Source organism: Chionomys nivalis, chromosome 19, assembly GCF_950005125.1.
Source record: "Chionomys nivalis chromosome 19, mChiNiv1.1, whole genome shotgun sequence".
In the NCBI taxonomy this organism is placed as follows: Eukaryota; Metazoa; Chordata; class Mammalia; order Rodentia; family Cricetidae; genus Chionomys; species Chionomys nivalis.
Window position 1 is genome coordinate 15639244 of NC_080104.1, and position 18337 is coordinate 15657580.

An 18337-nucleotide genomic window follows, 5' to 3' on the forward strand; every position below is an offset into this window, starting at 1 on the left:
TCTCTTACTGTGCTGGTGGTGCTCAGCGGAGAAGGGGTCACCAATTGCTCTGCACAAGCCGAATGGGAAGTCATGATGTCTGTACTGTCCAGAACTACCAGTCTGGAGGTATTGCAGAAGGCGGATTACTTAGTGAGGATGGCGGGTCATGGTCTTACATTTTCCCATTTATTAGGGACTTTGTAAAGAAGCTAAAATTTGTGAGATTCTGGATGAAGTGATGGCAATGGCCATGGAAATGCAAACATAGCTCTCAAATGTCTTAAGAAGTAGGGGTCCTTGGCAGTTGATGGCATGGTGACAGAAGAGTTAAGACTGGCTCTGGGAAATCTGCTTGGGGGAAGCTATGTGGATAAAGAAAAAGTGCTGAGTTCAAAAGGCCTGAAAGGATTAAGGTCAAGGAGGTGTTCTGAGGAGGTGATTTTAGATGAGGGGGAGTGAGAGACTGCAGAGTTGAGTCCACCCATGCTAATGTAACCCAACAGTGAAAGCTAACGTTGACCTTTACAGGGTGCCCAGACATAGAGTGCACACACTTATTTGTTAGCTAACTAAACTGTGGACTTTAACACAGCTTTAAAAAGCATGTCCCCAAAAGGATGAGCATAGTGGTGTTGTAATAGGAGCGGCAGGGCTGCGTCCCCGGCACCCAGCCGCCCACATGGCTAGCTTATGCCCCGAAATAATTACAAGGAAACTGTATTCTTTTAATCACTGCCTGGCCCATTAGTTCCAGCCTCTTATTGGCTAGCTCTTACATATTGATCTAACCCATTTCTAATATTCTGTGTAGTACCACGAGCTGGCTTACCAGGAAAGATCTTAACCTGCGTCTGTCTGGAGTGGGAGAATCATGGCGACTCCTTACTCGGCTTCCTTCTCCCAGCATCCTGTCTGTTTACTCCACCCACCTAAGGGCTGGCCTATAAATGGGCCTAGGCAGTTTCTTTATTATTTAACCAATGACCTTCCTCCATCATAGTGGGGAGGGAAATAGGGTTTAAATATTAGGAGCTTTGCATTCATTTCTCCTACTAATATGAAATATATGATTCTACTCCTCTGTGCCCTGCTTCTGTAAGTTTCTGTGATACCCTGGGAGCTGGAAGGAACTAGAATTATTACAGTATTGATTGAGAAAAAGAGAGGTGGTCCCTGGGGAAGAATGCGGGAAGAAACATGTTACTGACGGTTGGCTTTATACACCAGGCTCTCAGGGAAGGCTTCTTGAATTGGTCTTGCTTTTCCCAGGGTTCACAGTGGTTTAGGGAAAGAAACTGTGTGCAGTTACCAAACACTTCCTCGGTTTTCAGTTTCAGCTGCATTTTGGGCTGCTAGTGTGCGTGCCTGTGTGTTACTAACATCTAAATTTTTGAACAGACTGTATTGTTTGAACTCTTGAGTAACTGGCTTAGTGCCTGCCCTTTGAAGGGTACTTGGAAGTAAAATGATTGGAATCAAATGGGTAACCTGGGAACATGGAATAGAATGTTAAAAGGAGAATGTGAAATCCTATCTATCTTATTCATTATCACTGTTATTGCTATTGCTATTGTTAGTGATTCTCACTAAATATCCAAGGCTGGTTTTGATTGACCTCACACGTCTTTTGTGTTAGAACTGCAAGCCTGTGTCACCATGCCCAGCCAGTCCTAAATTGCCTTCTTTCTATGGGCAGCCATTTAAATGTACTTCATGACAATAAAAAAAAGAACAGACAAATAAATCTAGGAAAAGAGACTGAGAGCTTAAATGCACTTTGAACTTGAAAATTTGATTTTCAAGCATCATGGTAAGATCCAAAAAAACATTTTAATGATTTTCAGAGAAAGGCAGCAGGAATGTGTTTTATAGTAAAGCTCTATTTAATCATTCAAATGCAGTTTTCTTAAGAATCAAACATTAAACTTAGTTGCAACTTGCTTGATAACTACGATACTTGGTTCCATTTAATTTTTCATTAAAAAGCATGCTCTTTCATAATCTATAGCAATGTGAACCAGGTTATGAACAGCAATATTTCCGTTAAATCAGTGAAAATGAGGAGAAAAGACAGAGTCGAGGAGCTTGAGGGAGGAAAACCAGCAGCAAGTGCTACTTCGTATCTGGAAGGGCTAGGAGGTGCCAGCAAGATGGTAGGTCTTATACACATCAGAATACCAGAGGGCAACCACTGAAGGTATATAGGAAAAGGCTAGTGTGTAGCATTCACCAGCTTCGGATTCATAATTGTATTTATTGTGATGGAGCCAGGTTTCATTGTCCAAAGGGTCATCCCTCTTTACTTTTGATTAATGCGTATTCAGTATGCATATGAATGGAGCTCAATCTGATATACCAATACATATATACAACCAGAGTGAAAAAAATCTTGCCTCTCTTTATCTATTTCCTCTCCCTCCTCTAGTTATCACTATTCTACATTCAGGCCAAATTTTCTTTTAACTTTCACACATGAAAGATTATTTAAATTATTTAACTCAATGTACTATACTTCACTTAGAGGTAGTTTGTTGTAAGTGATATAATATTTTCTTTATGACTAATTAATATTTAATGTTCACAGCATACCACTTCCAATACATTATCTTTTCCCGATCATCTGTCAACACCTACCTCAGTTGTTTCCCCATTTGGAAATTGTAAATGGTTTGCATGCTTCTTGTGAAAAGGTGGCAAAAGGCAAGATCTTTAAAAGTTATAGGGAATTCAGTAAGAAAACATCATCAAAAACATATTCTTAGTACCAACAGCCTGAAATCTCAAAGTCTAAGCGTATTACTTAGAGAAAACCCTTGCTCACCACTGTGGCTTTTGTGAACTTGGATAGTTTGCTGTCTAAAGATTGTACAACCTTCTATATGTATATACACAGGTCATGTTAATGAGTGAAATACATTTTTGAGATTATTCTACTGAATAGATTTGAATCTTAAGTGACTTTTCTCAGTTACATTAAGTATCTGTTCCTTATCTCTGGTCTCCCCTGAATATGTCTCAAGCACCCCATGAGATTTGCAGTAGACAGATGTATATCACATAAAACATAACTAGAGAAAATTCAGAGAATTTCATTGGCTCTCTTTTGTTTTGGTTTCAACATTGGCTGACTCTACCTAGGTAAATGTCGCATCCACTCATTCCATCTAGTCAGAAGCTTTTATTACACATTTGCAATAACAGTGAACTGAATATTTTGAAAAATATAGAAGAAGGGGAGTGTGTGTTCAATATTCTAGGAATTGTGTGTCAGCATCAGAAAATATTGCCAACCAACTCTATAGATTTATATAGCATCCACCTCTCTCTTTGTCCATATTATCTATATCTGTGTCATCTACCAAATGGTCACAACTGTCGTAGTTGCTAGATGGGGCCCTCTGGATGCCATCAGAGCTTGATATTTGAACTTCATGAACTAGTTTTCTTCCCTAGGATATAATAAAATGAGCCTCACCACGTGATCTAGGATCCTGTGATTTATACATTTTTTTTCTTGAGAACAGAGATAGAGCATAGGAAACATAGCATAAGCATCAGAGTAGTTTGGGAATCAGCCTTATGTCATACCAAACATATGTCACCCACCAGATATGTGGGTAAATGGCCTTATTTCTCCAAGTCCTCAGTTGTCAAAAGTCTTACATCATTATAATTTGTTTTAAATTCATTAAAGTCTACAAGATTCTTAGTGATCTTTGGACTCCTTGAAAGGATAAAATCAACAGATGTGTCTAAGGACTTTATTAGGAGAACTACTTAGTCGATCTGCATGAGACTGATAGGAATAACATACACTCTTCTAAATGCACCAGAGGAGCCTGGATTCTGTAGATCTGGGAGATTCTCACTCTTCTTGAGAAGGTAAAAGATAACAGGACTCTGTGGAAACAGCCATTTGTAGTCCTTCCACGGGGCATTGCTAGTGTTAGGTCTTGGACTGGAGAAGATGTTTCCTGTATAAGTTGCGTTTGGGGTGCAGGAAGTGCATCACCAGTGTCTTGGTCCATTCCAGTGAGAGTCTCCAGCAAGGAGAAAAGGATTGAACAGTCTTGCCTGGCTCTGATAGAAGAACTGCGGTGAGCTGTGTTCCAGTAACACGTTGCTGAGTGGAGAACACAGTTTCCTACTGTAAATGCCCATGCAGAGGAACAATCAGAAATCTTATTTGGCATTCAAGATAGTCCAGAAATTCCCACTTACCTCTGCTTCCTATCTGGAGAGTGTATTTAAAGCAGAGAGAAGACTGGGTCTGTGTTGTGTCTGTCATCTCAGAACTCAGGGGAATTGTGAGTTTTGTGCTAGCCTGGGCTTTATAGTAAACATGAAACAAACAAACAAATGAAAAACTTCCAAACAACAACAAAATGTAGCAGCAGATATTGGTTTTTGAAGAACCATGAAAGGATTTTAACTTACCAGTGTCTATGAGAGTGTGACTTAAATTCTTGTCACCCAAAATGTCATCTGCATATCCAGGAATTGGGTGCTTCCTAAGAGCTGATTAGAAATGGAGAAATAGAATCGAACGATTGACTGATCCAGGATCTGCAACTTAAGACAACCTGGGTGCCCATTGGTGTTGGTTAAATTGATGGTTCTCTTAAGAAGAGTATGGTTCTAAGACTTGTCACACTGTGTGTGGTGACTATCAGAACTTACCTGAGCATCTCAGTTGTGCTAAAAGTGTTCCTGGATCTTAGGAACAAGTGTTCTGTGAGCAGAGCCCTTTCTCTCTCTAGTGTGCTTTATTAGGACAATGGGAGAGCAGAGCATCAGGTATGTGGGGAGAACCTTTTTGAAGACCCTTGCGGAGGGCTATAGGTGGAGTCTAGTCGCCTCCTCATGGATGCAGGGAAGGAAGAGTGAGTTGCATGTGTGAGCATTTCTTCATATACAATTGTGTCAATGGAGATTATCTACTGCTCCGAGCTCATTTCTTCAGAGAGGATGCTTTTCTCCTTGATACCCAAAGTTACACTTTCCTTCTGTTTCCTACTTTGAAAGTGCCACTTGCTTCTAGCACCCCCCGACTCAACATACGCACACTTCTAAGTGAACAAAATCTAACTTGTTGGAGAAAAAGAGAGGCATCCGATCCTCCTGGGAAAAAAATGAACCCGGTTTGCCAGGAGGCATGTGGGACTTTACCCAGACTGCCCAGAATTTGCTCTGGAGCTATGCATTTTGACATTTTATGTGTGTAGAGACAAATCTATGTGACAGCATAGGCTGGTGAAATACTTTAAAGTGTTAGGAGTGGAGAATAATGTTATCAAGGCAGTGAGTTACAGTCCACATTCCTAGAGTGGATTAGTTGGCACCGTTCTCTAAAAATGCAACCGGGCCTGAGACTTGTACAAATACCTCCAAGGGCCTGTGTTGTGGTCATTTGCTGCTGGCGAGGGATTGATAAACCAGCCAAAGGATAATCTAGCCTGGGGCTTAGGCTGAGTGTAAGATGCTTGTGAGTTTGTTCTCTTAGGATGGGAAGGAATTAGGCACTCTCGCAAAGGGGATACCTGTTCAAATAAGGAAAGATTTTATTTCAAAATGAGTACATATCCTAACTCTGTCTTTTAAGCTATTTTCTGTTTTCAAAATATGGAGGACCTGAAGAAACCTAGAAGTCAGCAGTTGGCTCAGCCTGGGAACTAGAGCAGATATGCACCTAGAAAAAGGACTGGATCCTAGGTGTTCATGAGAAGAGCTACGGCAGCCAAAACACATAGGAGCTGTTCAAATACGGTAGGAAGCAGAGCGAGAAAGGCGATGCATGTCAGCATCCGAGAGCCAGCAGGCAAGAGTATTTCCTATCCTGTTGTGTGTAGCTGCCATTGGTCAAGGCTTTGCCAATGAAGACAGACATTGGAAGACCCAGAGATGGTGACTATGAGGGCAGAGGAGGGCAACAACTTGTTCCAGAAAAACCATCTGGAAAAAACTTAGCTTACAAATGCTGATATGCAAAGGAGGCAGGTATGGATTCTTTAGATTTATTTTTAAAATACTTATTTTTGCCTCCCTCCCTGGATAACAGTATAGCAATGGTTATCATAGCCATAATTTAGCAGGCACAACATGAACCACGGGTACAGCATCTGTCTACTGTCTCACGCTAGGGCGCAGTAAGTTTCCTTTGGAGTCACATTGTTGCTGTATCTTGAGGGTCAGAAGTACCTAAATAATTCTGAAGGTTGGGGACTTTCTTCTTTGCCATCACAGTCAAGTGACAGGAGAGGGAAAGAAGGGGATGATGGAGTACATTCAGCAGTTCATCATCTGGGTTTTTATTTAACAAGACTCTTAGTTAACAGTTTATCAATCAATACAAGTAATTTTCAAGTAGAAGAAAATCATCTTTATCAGCCAGGCTGCTGCTTCAGTGTCTTACAGAGAATTTCAGATTAACTTCTAAGGGGCAAAATGGCTAAAATTATAGGTGAAAATGTGCTTTTCCAGATTCCCCACTGGTTTTTCTTCTGGTGACAAATATAGATTAGAATTATGGGAAATAAGAGTGCACCCCAGATAACAGCCTATGTTATACTGATTTCAGCCAGTACACACGGTCATGGTGCAATCTCATTACGATGGGGACACAATTAAAGGATGGATAAAAGGTTGAAGCTCAGGGTGCTTACCAAGTAAAAAATTTCTCCAAGGAAAATATTAGCATCTCCCAGTTCATCACTTGTTGTAGTTTTAAGCCTGTTGAAGCCATCTGCAAACCATGGCTCTTGGGTCAAATCTGGCTCACTGCCTGTTTTCAGAAATGAAATTGTCTTGGCACACAAACATTAATTTCTACGTTGTCCATAGATGCTTGTGCTTTTGAATAGTTGAGAGACAAGGTTTTTAACTCCTCAACCTTTATCTCAGAGTTTACAAAATCTGTACTTTGGTACTTTTATAAAATCTTTGCCAAAATCTTCTTTGCTGTCTTAAAAACCCAGGGGGACAGTCTTTGCTCTCCATCAGAAAATCAAGGCATAGAGAGGTGATGCGGTCTGCTCATGGCTGAGCTGGGTTTCCCTTCTCTCAGTCAGCCCCTAGCACCTGTGTTTTTGTCTGTGGTTGACAGATTTGCTCTGCATTCAGATTTTTTTCTTTCCTTTTGCTTGCTTTAAAATCTTCATCAGTAACCCTGACAATAATTTTCTTTCTGTGCAGTAGTTAAAAACACACTGGAGGACTAACTGAGCCTAATGAGCGGTTTGCCATTCCGTTTAAGATCCTATACACTGAGCTCTAACCCTTATAGGATAAGCAATCAGTGGTATGGGGCTGCAGTCACAGCTGAGAAGGAATTCAGGCAGGCAGTGTCTGTTGAGGGCTTTCTTTAGAGGAGGCAGGCACAAAACAGTGCGTGCTTCTTATATGTGGAGAGGCCATGGTGTGGCTGAACAAAACATGAGTGAATAGATCATGAGTGAGTAGATGGCTGCATTACATCACCAAAGGTGCTATGATTGCCATTACCAAGGGATCTGTAAGACTATAAAGGGATTGTTTTGAACCACATGGTGTCTGGAGGAGATGGATCTAGAGATACTCTTGAAAGAGGAAGTCTCAGGTAAGACTTGTTCAGAAATAGTCTTTGGGAGGGTCTTAAAACAAGAGAGTTTTGTGAGGATGAGCACACCACATATTTGAGAATAGTATTTCCAGAGTACTTCCAAGTTGGGTAGTATCCAAGGAAAGGGGTCAAAAGTCTTTGAACATCATGCCGCTGAAGCCAAGTGCTTCCGTTGTTTTTATTTGCTATGGAAACACATGAGTTTTTAGTGCATGTAAATTATTTTTAGATTTCCATTTTAGATGATAGACACACTGGTCCTTGTTCTAGCCCAAGTATGGCCCTATATTAGAATTACCTGCAATGGTTATTTAACATGTGAATAGGCTGGGCCCATTCCACGGTCCATGGGCCGGTATCTGTGTGTCTATATTCAAGTGAATGTCCTAGCTAATTCTCATACAGTCTATGTTTAGAAACTTATGTCAAGTAAAGACTGATGAAGGCCCAAAGAGTTGTGCCTGTTTTGTAGAAGAAGGATTGTTACAAATTAGAACTACTTCAGAAGTAAAAATGAGCAAGTGTTGGTATTGGGTTGATGCCTCATTATCAAAAGGACACGATTTGTCACTTAAAAACTCCAGGCTTAGGTTGTTGACAAGAAGAAGAATCTCTCCTCCCATTCCGAACCTTTCCTATTTCAATTCACGGGCTCACCCGAGAGCGTCCCTTCTGTTCACGCTTTAATGAAACCTACCAGTCAGCTGGGAAACAAATGCCCGGTTTATTTCCCCGGGATTCAAAACTCTGCCCAGAACAGTAGGATGCAATGTGGATTTATACACATTTGCGGTCAAGAATTTGATCCACAAGGTGGCCTGTTGATGAAACTGATTGAGCAAATGCGAGATGGAGTCTGGCGCAGGGCAATTCAGTTTAATTAAGAAATCTGTTCTGTGGGCAGATTGTCCACTAGAGAGCCAATGAAGACCTGTTCAGGAACCACCGTCAGAGATGCCCTCTCCATGGGAAAGTGCTATTTGACTAATTTTTTTCCCAAAAATCACTCTACACATTTGTTGTTTAAATGAAAACCCCAGACTTCACAGTGCCACAAGTTCACTGTTGTTGAAATTGGGGCAAGTGGTCCCCCATATGTGTTCAAAGACTAAGCACAAGGGCACAGATCTATTTGGCTGTTCTGAACTCACAGGAGAACAGCACAGAGCTTGTCCTAACTCTAGCACTGTCTTAAGCAACATGCATATTGGAAGAAGCATTGCTAAAGCATTCATCAGAAGTAGTTTTGGCTCCTGGTTAGTTATATCACCTTGGCTCCATTAGCAACTGGCTTGTAAAGTTGAGTATAAGACTTGAATCTAGTCTTCAGGGCGCTTATTCTTTAACAAGAATGATTGTGTTAGAGAATGGAAAGAATTTGCTTTCAAGAAGGAAGTTTGCCTTTTTCAGACTCTAAGAGAATAAATTGGACTTCTGAGCATAGGTGGATGGGTAAGAACTGGCACCAAAGAGGCATGGCCAGAAAGAAGCTGGAGAACCCAGTGGATTCATTGGCGTATCAGAACATCCAATAGTTCAAGTGACCAGGGAGGAGGTTTTGGACAAATCCGTAGTTGACTCCAGGAAGGGTGAATTTCATTCTGGTCAATGATTGGAAGACAAGGAAATGTTTCAGGATGAAAGTGGCATAGAGAGACAAGGGACCTGGCATGGACCCGTGGTCAGTAGAAGAATCTAAAAGGGGTAGGATGAAAGGCACCTCGGGATTAGAGTTCACTAGAGTCTACAAGACCATACAAAAGTCTATAATCCTGTGGGCAAGGGGGAGTTCTGAGAGAAGCTGTCCATGCAAAGTTATCGCACACAGTTCTTATCCTTTCGGTACATAGATCAGCCATGTAGGACTGTGCTTAATTTTGTGCTTTTGCTGAAGCCCAATTTTTGCTTCACTATAAGGCTAATCAACTTGCCCATTGATAAAGGCGCAACCAAAATGCTTATCCCTTGTATCTGCTGAGAAGGCAGGTTACAAATGCAAAGTTTTTGATTTCCCACTTCTATCCTAGTTATCCTGCTAGGATAAAGAAATTAATAAATGGTGTAAAAAATGGCATGACCTAGCAGCATCGAAGCCCATTATTTTATTGTAATACAATGAGAGAGGAAGTGAGTGTTAGAAACCCACCCACCCTTCTATGGCCAGCAATGCTCAGCCCTGACTAGTGAATAAAAAAAACCCCAGTTTTTCCCTTTTCTTTCTTCTTTCTTTCTTTCTTTCTTTCTTTCTTTCTTTCTTTCTTTCTTTCTTTCTTCCTTCCTTCCTTCCTTCCTTCCTTCCTTTCTTTCTTTCTTTCTTTCTTTCTTTCTTTCTTTCTTTCTTTCTTTCTTTCCTCCTTTTTATCAGTCTAGTCTTGTGAAAACTCATTTGGAAAGTGTTGGGCTGTGTGCTTATCTGGGGCAGCTTCAGGCCACATCTGGAATATGACTAGCTTCTATGCAGATGTGAACATGGATTAGTGAAAATGTGTTTTGTGACTGGAAATGCAGTGTGGCTTAATGGAGGTAGAAGTGTCCTCCTAAGACATCTTCTCCCACCTTAAAGACTGAAGCATTTGCTCTCAAAGCAGCTCAGCCTATCTGTTGTGAGCTTGGAGGGCCTTTATCCCTGAAACTCAACACAACAGCTTTTTTTTTTTTAACCTATAAATTGGAGCAAAAGTGACGACCTTAATTTAGAGGTAACTCTTAGGTGAAGAAGAAAGTCACTGTGCTTGGCTGGGGTGAGAGAAAAGAGGAATTTTAGAGTGTAGAAACATACCCAAGTGCCTTATAAATTTTGATGGTATTATAAACACAAACAAGATGAATGAGAATGGCCCTCCAGGAGACCGTGAAATTGGCCAGTTGGGAAATGACTAATGCAAGGGCACGAACCTCGGTGACAGGCAGGTTAGTGAACGCTCCACAGTGAGTGTAAACAATAAAATGCACAGCTCACCTATGTAAGTCCCTTAACTGCTCACAATTAGAAAGAGCGGAGCACATTTTAAAACAATGGCATTTGGAATGAAAGAGCATTTAGGGAGAATTTGTCCAAAAGGCCAAATGTGATCACTGCTTGCTGATTTCAGTTTTAGTAGGAGAAAGAATTCTTAACAATGAGTTAGCACTTTGGCAAGTGAAATGCATTCTGGTCCAAATGAAACTTCCTTAAATTCCCTGGCAGTTGGAAACCCCAAAGAGCACTACAGTTAAAATGAAGGCTAGACTGTGGTTGGTATGTAAAATAAATGAAAAAATTAATAATAATAAAAAACGATCACTAAAAAGTGAAGACTAGACAGAGGTCTTCAAGTCAAGTTCACTACTGCGTGGGGGCTGATTATGTATTTAGCCCTGCCAAAATTTGACTTGACTGAATATAGAACATATCTGGCAGGCAGGTAAGAGAGAAGACTAATTTAAAGATACAATTTATGCTCTAGTTTAAAATGCAAAGCCTTTCTTTCCTTAAAGGCAGAAAGTATGAGCAGCGATGCTTGCGTACCTCCACATACCCCACATGGACTTGCCTTGAGTGTTATCACCACGAGTGACCTCTTCTGGTTTTGAAGTATGAGAAGAGCTTCATTTCCAAGTTTGTTAAAGAAGCGAGTTATTTACCTTTGCTTGAATAGGCGTATAAACCCCAGGACAGTTGTCATTTTTCTTAGATTTGTTGTATATATTAAAAGATCGTCTGGGGCCGGTGAGACGGCTCAGAGGATAGTGGCGCCCTGTACCAAGACTGCTCAGCTGAGTCCAAGTCCCGGGACCCCCATGGTGGAAAGAAAGAACTGACTCAGGCAAGTTTCCCTCTGCCCTCTACTTGCAATGACGTGGGACATGTGTGAGTCCCCTGTCCCCAAAGCACACAAAATAAACAACTAAAATGTAAAACTCTAAAAAAAGTGACAGACTGTATGTACACATGTATTTTTTCTGGTTTATTTAATGGGTTTTCTAAGACTTTCATGGAACTTCTTAAACATGCATGAAAGAGGACACACTGTGTGAATAGTGTGATGACATATTTCATGTTCATATTTCATATTCATATTTTACATTCATCGCCTTGCCTCAGCAATGGCCAACTGCACACGACCCTTCTTCCTTCATAAGCCTGGCTAGAAGGCAAGTAGACATGAATTTCCCAAGGAGGAAACAAAGCAAAGTGTCCTGAATTTTGAGAAACAGACACTAGATGCATTCATCCATTTTTTTTCTTCCTCATCTCCTCAAATTTAAAAATAATTTCTAAACTAGATTGATTTATTTGTGTGTTTCCAGGTAGGGAAGCACATTGCCATGGCATGCATGTGGAGGTCAGAGTTTGTTCTCTCCTTCCTGTAAGCAGGTCTCTGGGATGGACTCAGATTGTCAGTCCTGGCAGCCAGTGTCTTCACTGCTGAATCTGGCAAAGGTTGGCTCTCTTTCTCAGATTTTGAGGAGCTTAACAACATAGCATAATGAAGATCCAATTTTTGAGAACAATATTTCTCAAAACATAACCCCCTATAACTAAGTCCTGCAGTTTCTACAGAAGAAAAGCATTCTAATCTTCAAACACGTCATGCAAACCGTAGATAATATGGCTTCCATTTTGAAGAGTGGGCCTATTCATGGTGTCCTCATAGGAATTTATCCACTTCTGAAAGTAATTGATTCTGGAAATCCTTCTCACTTGAAGGTTCTACTCTTGTCATAGGGAAGGCATTTAAAGAGATAATGTTTCTAACTCTGATTTGACACTCACTGTGTGTTAAATTCAATATTAAATCCTCTTATATGGGTTAATTGCTTCATTTAATCCTCACTTAGGTAGTCAAGTTCATTGGAGTTTACTATGAACATATCATGCCATTTCAGAAGAGGAAACGGAAACTCAGAAAGTGCTTCCATAGTACATGAAATTGTGCAGGGTTTTCTGGGGCTGTGCGACACTCCCTGAGCCTGAGTTCTCACGCACCACAACGCCCGTGACAGGACAAATAACAGCAGCTGGTGACCTGAGGGGCTTTTGGTGGTTCTGACATAATTTGGGTTCCTTGTAGTGACAAGGTACAATAAGAAACACTAGGTAAGGGCCACTAGGATTTTGTTTAACAATAATGTTCTCAGTTTCCATCGTACCATGTGCTCTTGTTAGGGCTCCCTGTCTTAACTAAATTTTCTGATGCCTTGTGAAAAGGGGAGGAAGGATGGACTTTTTTCTGGTCAGCAGCTAAGGTAGAGAATGTGTGGGTTTCACTCAAGGTCACAAGCACATCTTGGGACTGGAATTAGAAACTTTTATGTCCGGGACAAGTTTCTTTTCGATGCATGGTGAATATTGTTTTCACAAATAGAATGCATCCCCAGACCTGTATTGTTCTACTTGATATAACTGGAAAGGCTTAGGGTTAGAACATGGGGATGTCATTTTACCCAGATCCACTGGACAGAGGTAAATGTTCTCCTGGGAATGCTTTCCTCAGAATCTTTTAGAGGCAGGAGTTCAAGCTTTCATTAGCGTTTAAGGAAACCTGGGGCTGAAGTAGGAATGGCCTTGGCCTCTGTTCACTCATCTGGGCTATGGAGACCAACTGATGCTCACTGGGATGCCTACCCCTGCCGTGCTCTGTAAACTCTGGTCCTTGTCTCATCATGGCATAGCCTTTGCAGAATTTGCCAGTGGTTCATTAGTAAACTTACCCGTAATGTTTATGAAGAGGCCAGAATAGAATCATGAAAGAGACATCTCACCCATATCATTCTCTCTTCAAGGTCAAAGTGTTGCCTCCTAGGTAACATGTTAGTTATATTATCTAATGAGTACAAACTTATGCAAAAGCTTATACTATACAGTTCTGTTCAATGCATCAAGGGAAGCAGGACAGTTAGTTGTATAATGGTCACAGAGAATTAAGCACCAACACTTAGCAGAGCTTTTGCAAAAACGAAACTTTTATTCTGGCTGCGCTACACTTGCATGGAGATAAGGAACATTTGGCTGGAGGACTGCTAAGAATGAACACTATCAGTTCATCCAAGTAGGTCAAGGTAAGCAAATGTGATTTTTTTTCACATGCTATAATTACCAAGGATAATTCAGTTAGCTTTAGTGTTGCATGTATCTGGGCCATAAAATTATGTAATAAGCAATCATTCATTGCAGGTGATTAAAAGGGACTGTCTCTAGGTAGATTAAAAAGGAAAGATACAGAGCAAAGCATCTTGATCCCATTACTTATTATATCTACTCTCATAATTACAAGGGGTGTAAACTTATAGCTTACTGTTAAAAAGACGGAGCCACCAAAATACAAGAGACAGCACTGATACTACTGTGGGCTCTCTAGCGTCGGGGAGTTGCTTCTTAGGCTTCTACAGTGAGGCCTTGGGAAAATGATGCTGTGAGCCTTAGTATGCTTATTTGAAAACTGGGATATAGCCCTTAAGTTACTTTTTGGTGATTAAATAATATAACATATGGACCATCTCCTTAGACTGATGAATAGCACAGCAATAGAACTGAAGAGGACACCATGAGGCCCGCCTTTCCTTCTAGAACTTCTGGAAGCTAATTGGATGTTTCATAAAATATTCCTTTCACCAATGGCTGTCATTCCACAGTAATGTTATTGAGGGAAAGGGAACCTGAGATTATAACATGAATGGGGAATATGCTGAGGTTTACTTCAGACTGATTTGGATTTTTTTTTTGTTTTGTATTTTATTTTTATTTATTTATTTATATTTATTTATTTATTTTTTACATAACAAACAAAGTTTCCCCTTTGTCCTCTCCTTCCATTTCCTCCCTCAACCTCTTTTCTACTCGCCTCAGTTCACTTCTCAGAAAGTGTAAAACCTTCTATGGGGAGACAGAAAAGCCTGGCATATCAAGTTGAGGTAGGACCAAGCTCCTCCCCCTTGCATCAAGGTTGAGCAATGCATCCTACCACAGGAAATGGGTTCTAAAAAGCCAGCTAAAAGGCCAGGGACAGATCCTGGTCCCACTGCTAGGGACCCCACAAACGGACCAAGCTACCCAACTGTCACCCACGTGCAGAGGGCCTAGGTCTGTCCCATGCAGGCTCCCTAGCTGTCAGTCTAGAGTCTCATGAGCTCCGGTCAGCTATCTCTGGGTTTCCTCATCATGATCTTGACACTGTCTCCACCAGCTCATATCATCCCTCCTTCCTCTCTTCGACTAGAGTCTTGGAGCTCGACTGGGTGCTTGACTATGGATCTCTGTATCAGATTTGTTAAAGAGATAGAAAAAGTTGGCAGTGACAGCTTCATAGCTAAGAAGAAAAAGGTCTGAGGGATTGGGTTGTTCGGTAAGGCATTTGCTGCCCTTGTATGAGGGCTTGAGTTCGAATCCCCAACACCTATAAAATTCAGGTATGTCTGCACACCTGTAACCCCAGTACTGGGTGGGGGGAGGTGTTCAGGAGGATAGTTGTGCTTGCTAGCTACCAGCTTAGCTCTAGGTTCAATGCGGGAGCCACTCTCAAATGGCAAAGAGTGATAGGGCAGGACTTCTGATTCCTTCTCTGGTTTCCAAGAGCAAATGCAGAGGTGTGAGGTGCACAACCAACCCCCATAGATCCCTCACACAAAGGCTATACTAATACACACACCACACTCACACATACAGCCTCTCCACTCCCCCCCCCCCCCCCACATAGCTTCTCCTATGAATTCATAAATTCTAAAAAGAGGAAGAGGGAATATATCCTCTTTCCGATCCAAAGGGGAATGCATGACTGGAAGACTGGGGCCACTGAGTTGAGACCAGGATGTGTTAAAGATGCAGGTCACAGTTTGTTGGGGAGGGGGATTGAAAGGAGAGGCCAACAGTGAGGTGGAGGGGGAGGTGTTCTCCCTGATCTGGAGATGAACTCTGTAGTGCTCTATCTCATAAGTTTCCTACAGTATCACCATATTATTCTGGATAAACTTGTGATTTGAGAAGTGCTTAATGTCCACATGCAACAGCACCACTCATTTACTCCAGAGGAATGCAGGGTTTTTCTTGGACCGCTAGCCCCCAAATCATGACACGGAGACTTATTATTAATTATGAATGCTCAGCCTTACCTTATGCCAGTCTTAATAGCTCTTATAACTTAAATTGATCTGTTCCTCTTCATCTATGATTTGCCTTGGGGTTATTTACCTTTCTTTCATTCTGTAGATTCTACTCCATGTCTGATGGCTATTGGCTGCCTGACTGGCTCTGGGTGTCTCCCTTTTTTCAGCCCTCATATTCTGCTCTCAGTCTCTTGAGAATTAACTCCTCTTCCTACTTATTCTCTCTGCCCTCCAGCCCTGCTTATCCCTTTCCTGCCTAGTTATTGAACATTCAGCTTTTTATCAGACCAATCAGGAGCCTTGGGCAGGCAAGGTGAAACAACAATACATCTTTATATAATTAAACAAATACAGCATAAACAAATGTAACACATCTGTATGTGGTTTAAGTAATATTTTGCAACATGAACAAAAGTAAACATTTTTGCCTACTAGTTAAAGTAGTATTCCACAACAGAGTAAAATATATAAAGATTACAAATATTTTGAGTGACAAATTGAATTTTTGATGGAAAACTATTTCTTCCATAATTATGGTTGTTATAATGTCAAAAAGAAACCAAATACAGACATGTGTTAGTTCCCTCTAAAGAGGCTAAAGATACTTAAAACTATCACGGAGAATTTTTAAACACTTTCTCAATAATACAATTTTATTGGCACAAATGGGACAATACTACACATGTAAAAATAATCAATCACTCTTCTTCATTATTGTTTTGGTATGGAAAGAATGATGTGTATCCATCTGTCTAAGGAATACCTTAACTCATGGATAAGCAAGACACTTTAAAGAGGCAAAATATCAGACAAAACCAGGGAATCCCCCAAACACTTCCAACATTTCACTCTTAAAGACAACCCAAAGTGGACTGAACCGGGATAGGCGAATCTGGATTGAAGGCTTAGGGGTAGAGTTTAAGGGAGGTCACCAGAAGGCATTAAGAAAAGCATATTTGCAAGATATTTCTAGAACAAACACATTTGCAGGATCTTAGATGCTAACTAGACTTCTTCCCTTAACATTCCCATTTCCTTAGTCAAGCTTGACAAAGAAAGCTGTAAGATGGCATGTCAATCATTAATCATCACAGAACGCTAGCTCTTATCAGCAGAGTGTATCTAGTAGGTATCTATGAGAAGAGTAAAGATGTCAAAAGAAAGGGACTTGGTCCTACTATCGGAGTATAGAAAGTCAAGGACGTGGGGTTAGGCAAACAGTAAGAGAAGTATTTGAATTAATCCAGAACCCTGTATGCCTGCTGTCTATGGTTTTCTCTCTGTGGGAGGCTAAGGGAGGGGTGAGTGGAACAGATGTGTTTCATTTGGATGACCTGGGCCTGGTGATGTTTATGCTTCTGTCTGGTGAGTGTGGCACAGAGAAGGGCTGGTTTAGAATCTACAACATGGAATACATTGGAGGCATAATTCTACTACTCCAAGGTTATTTGATTTCAGTCTTTTTAGGGGTGAGGTCTTCTTGACATGTAGTGCATTGTCTAAAGTGTGAATTGATAAGCTAATACTATCATAGATACACAGCATATGTGAGAACCGAAGGAAACAATCTGTTTGTTTGTCTATCTATATTCATCCATCTATCCATCACCCTTCATCTATTTAAATACATGCATGTATATATGTATCTTTGCATACACATGTGTATCCTTGGGTACAACAAGTCCATCTCCCATCTAAGTGTTTTGTAAAGATATGTGGTAATAATTGCATTATAGTTGAGGCTTTCTGAACATAGGCTATATTCTTGTGGTCCTTGAATTTACCTCAAAAGCAGCAGAATGGCTTTACTCATTTTCCAGAGAGGCACAACACCATAGTTCATTCTGGTTTTAAGTTCAGCTAAGTTCAGATTCTATTCTTGAAGCTCTCCCATTCCCATTGGGCTTCATCTTTAGCATCTACCTGAGGTGCCCCAAGGTAAGCATTAAACATTTATGCTCCAGGGATCATTGCTCAAATATGGGTAAATCCATACAAGTCCAAGGCTGTCTTCAGGGAGGATGGGTTGGGGTTGTGGACCATCCGCAACAGTGGTTCTTAACCTGTGAGTCGTAACCCTGTGGGGTCACATATCAGATATTTTGCATATCAGATGTCTACATTGCAATTCACAACAGTGACAAAACAGCTATGAAGCAATAGTGAAATAATTTTGTGGCTGGGGTCACCACAACACGAGGAAGTGGGTTAAAGGGTTGCAGCTTTAGGAGGATTGAGAACCACTGATCTCCAGCATTCTGCATCTGTGAATAGTACTGGGGAGCTGTTGAAGACGGCCTGACATTAGCAGACATGCACACCTCAAAAATGTTGTTGTTCTCTCAAACAGAGCAGTTCCAGATTTACTAGTGCCCATGTTATGGATGGAGAGAGTCACAGTAATGATGGGGACTGTGACGAGAAATAGACACCTGTGTTCTGAGGCCGAGAAACCCCGCACCTGTCCTTCAGGGCTTCAGAAATAAGTGGCCAGCTTCAATATACTCTTTGAAATGCTGAAAAAAACCCTTGTAGCGTATTCTTTGCATTTGTTCTTAAGTTTGAGAAAATATATGGTCAGTGTTGACTGCAGCGTTGATATTGAAGTTTAATCACAAGTACATAGCATGTAAAGTGTCCACTTTTTAGTCTTTATAGATGATTAAAGTGGTCCAA

At 41.0% G+C, this 18337-nt stretch overlaps 1 protein-coding gene across 1 annotated transcript in view; it reads left to right on the plus strand.

Annotated features, from left to right (window-relative positions):
• The window catches only part of Opn5 (opsin 5), a 49097-nt gene extending 31008 nt beyond the window's left edge, over positions 1–18089 (plus strand). The window contains exon 7 of the mRNA XM_057752074.1: positions 18012–18089. Within this exon, the coding sequence (XP_057608057.1) occupies positions 18012–18089 (78 nt within the window). The remainder of the gene's footprint in view (positions 1–18011) is intronic.
• Positions 18090–18337: the final 248 nt, after the last annotated feature.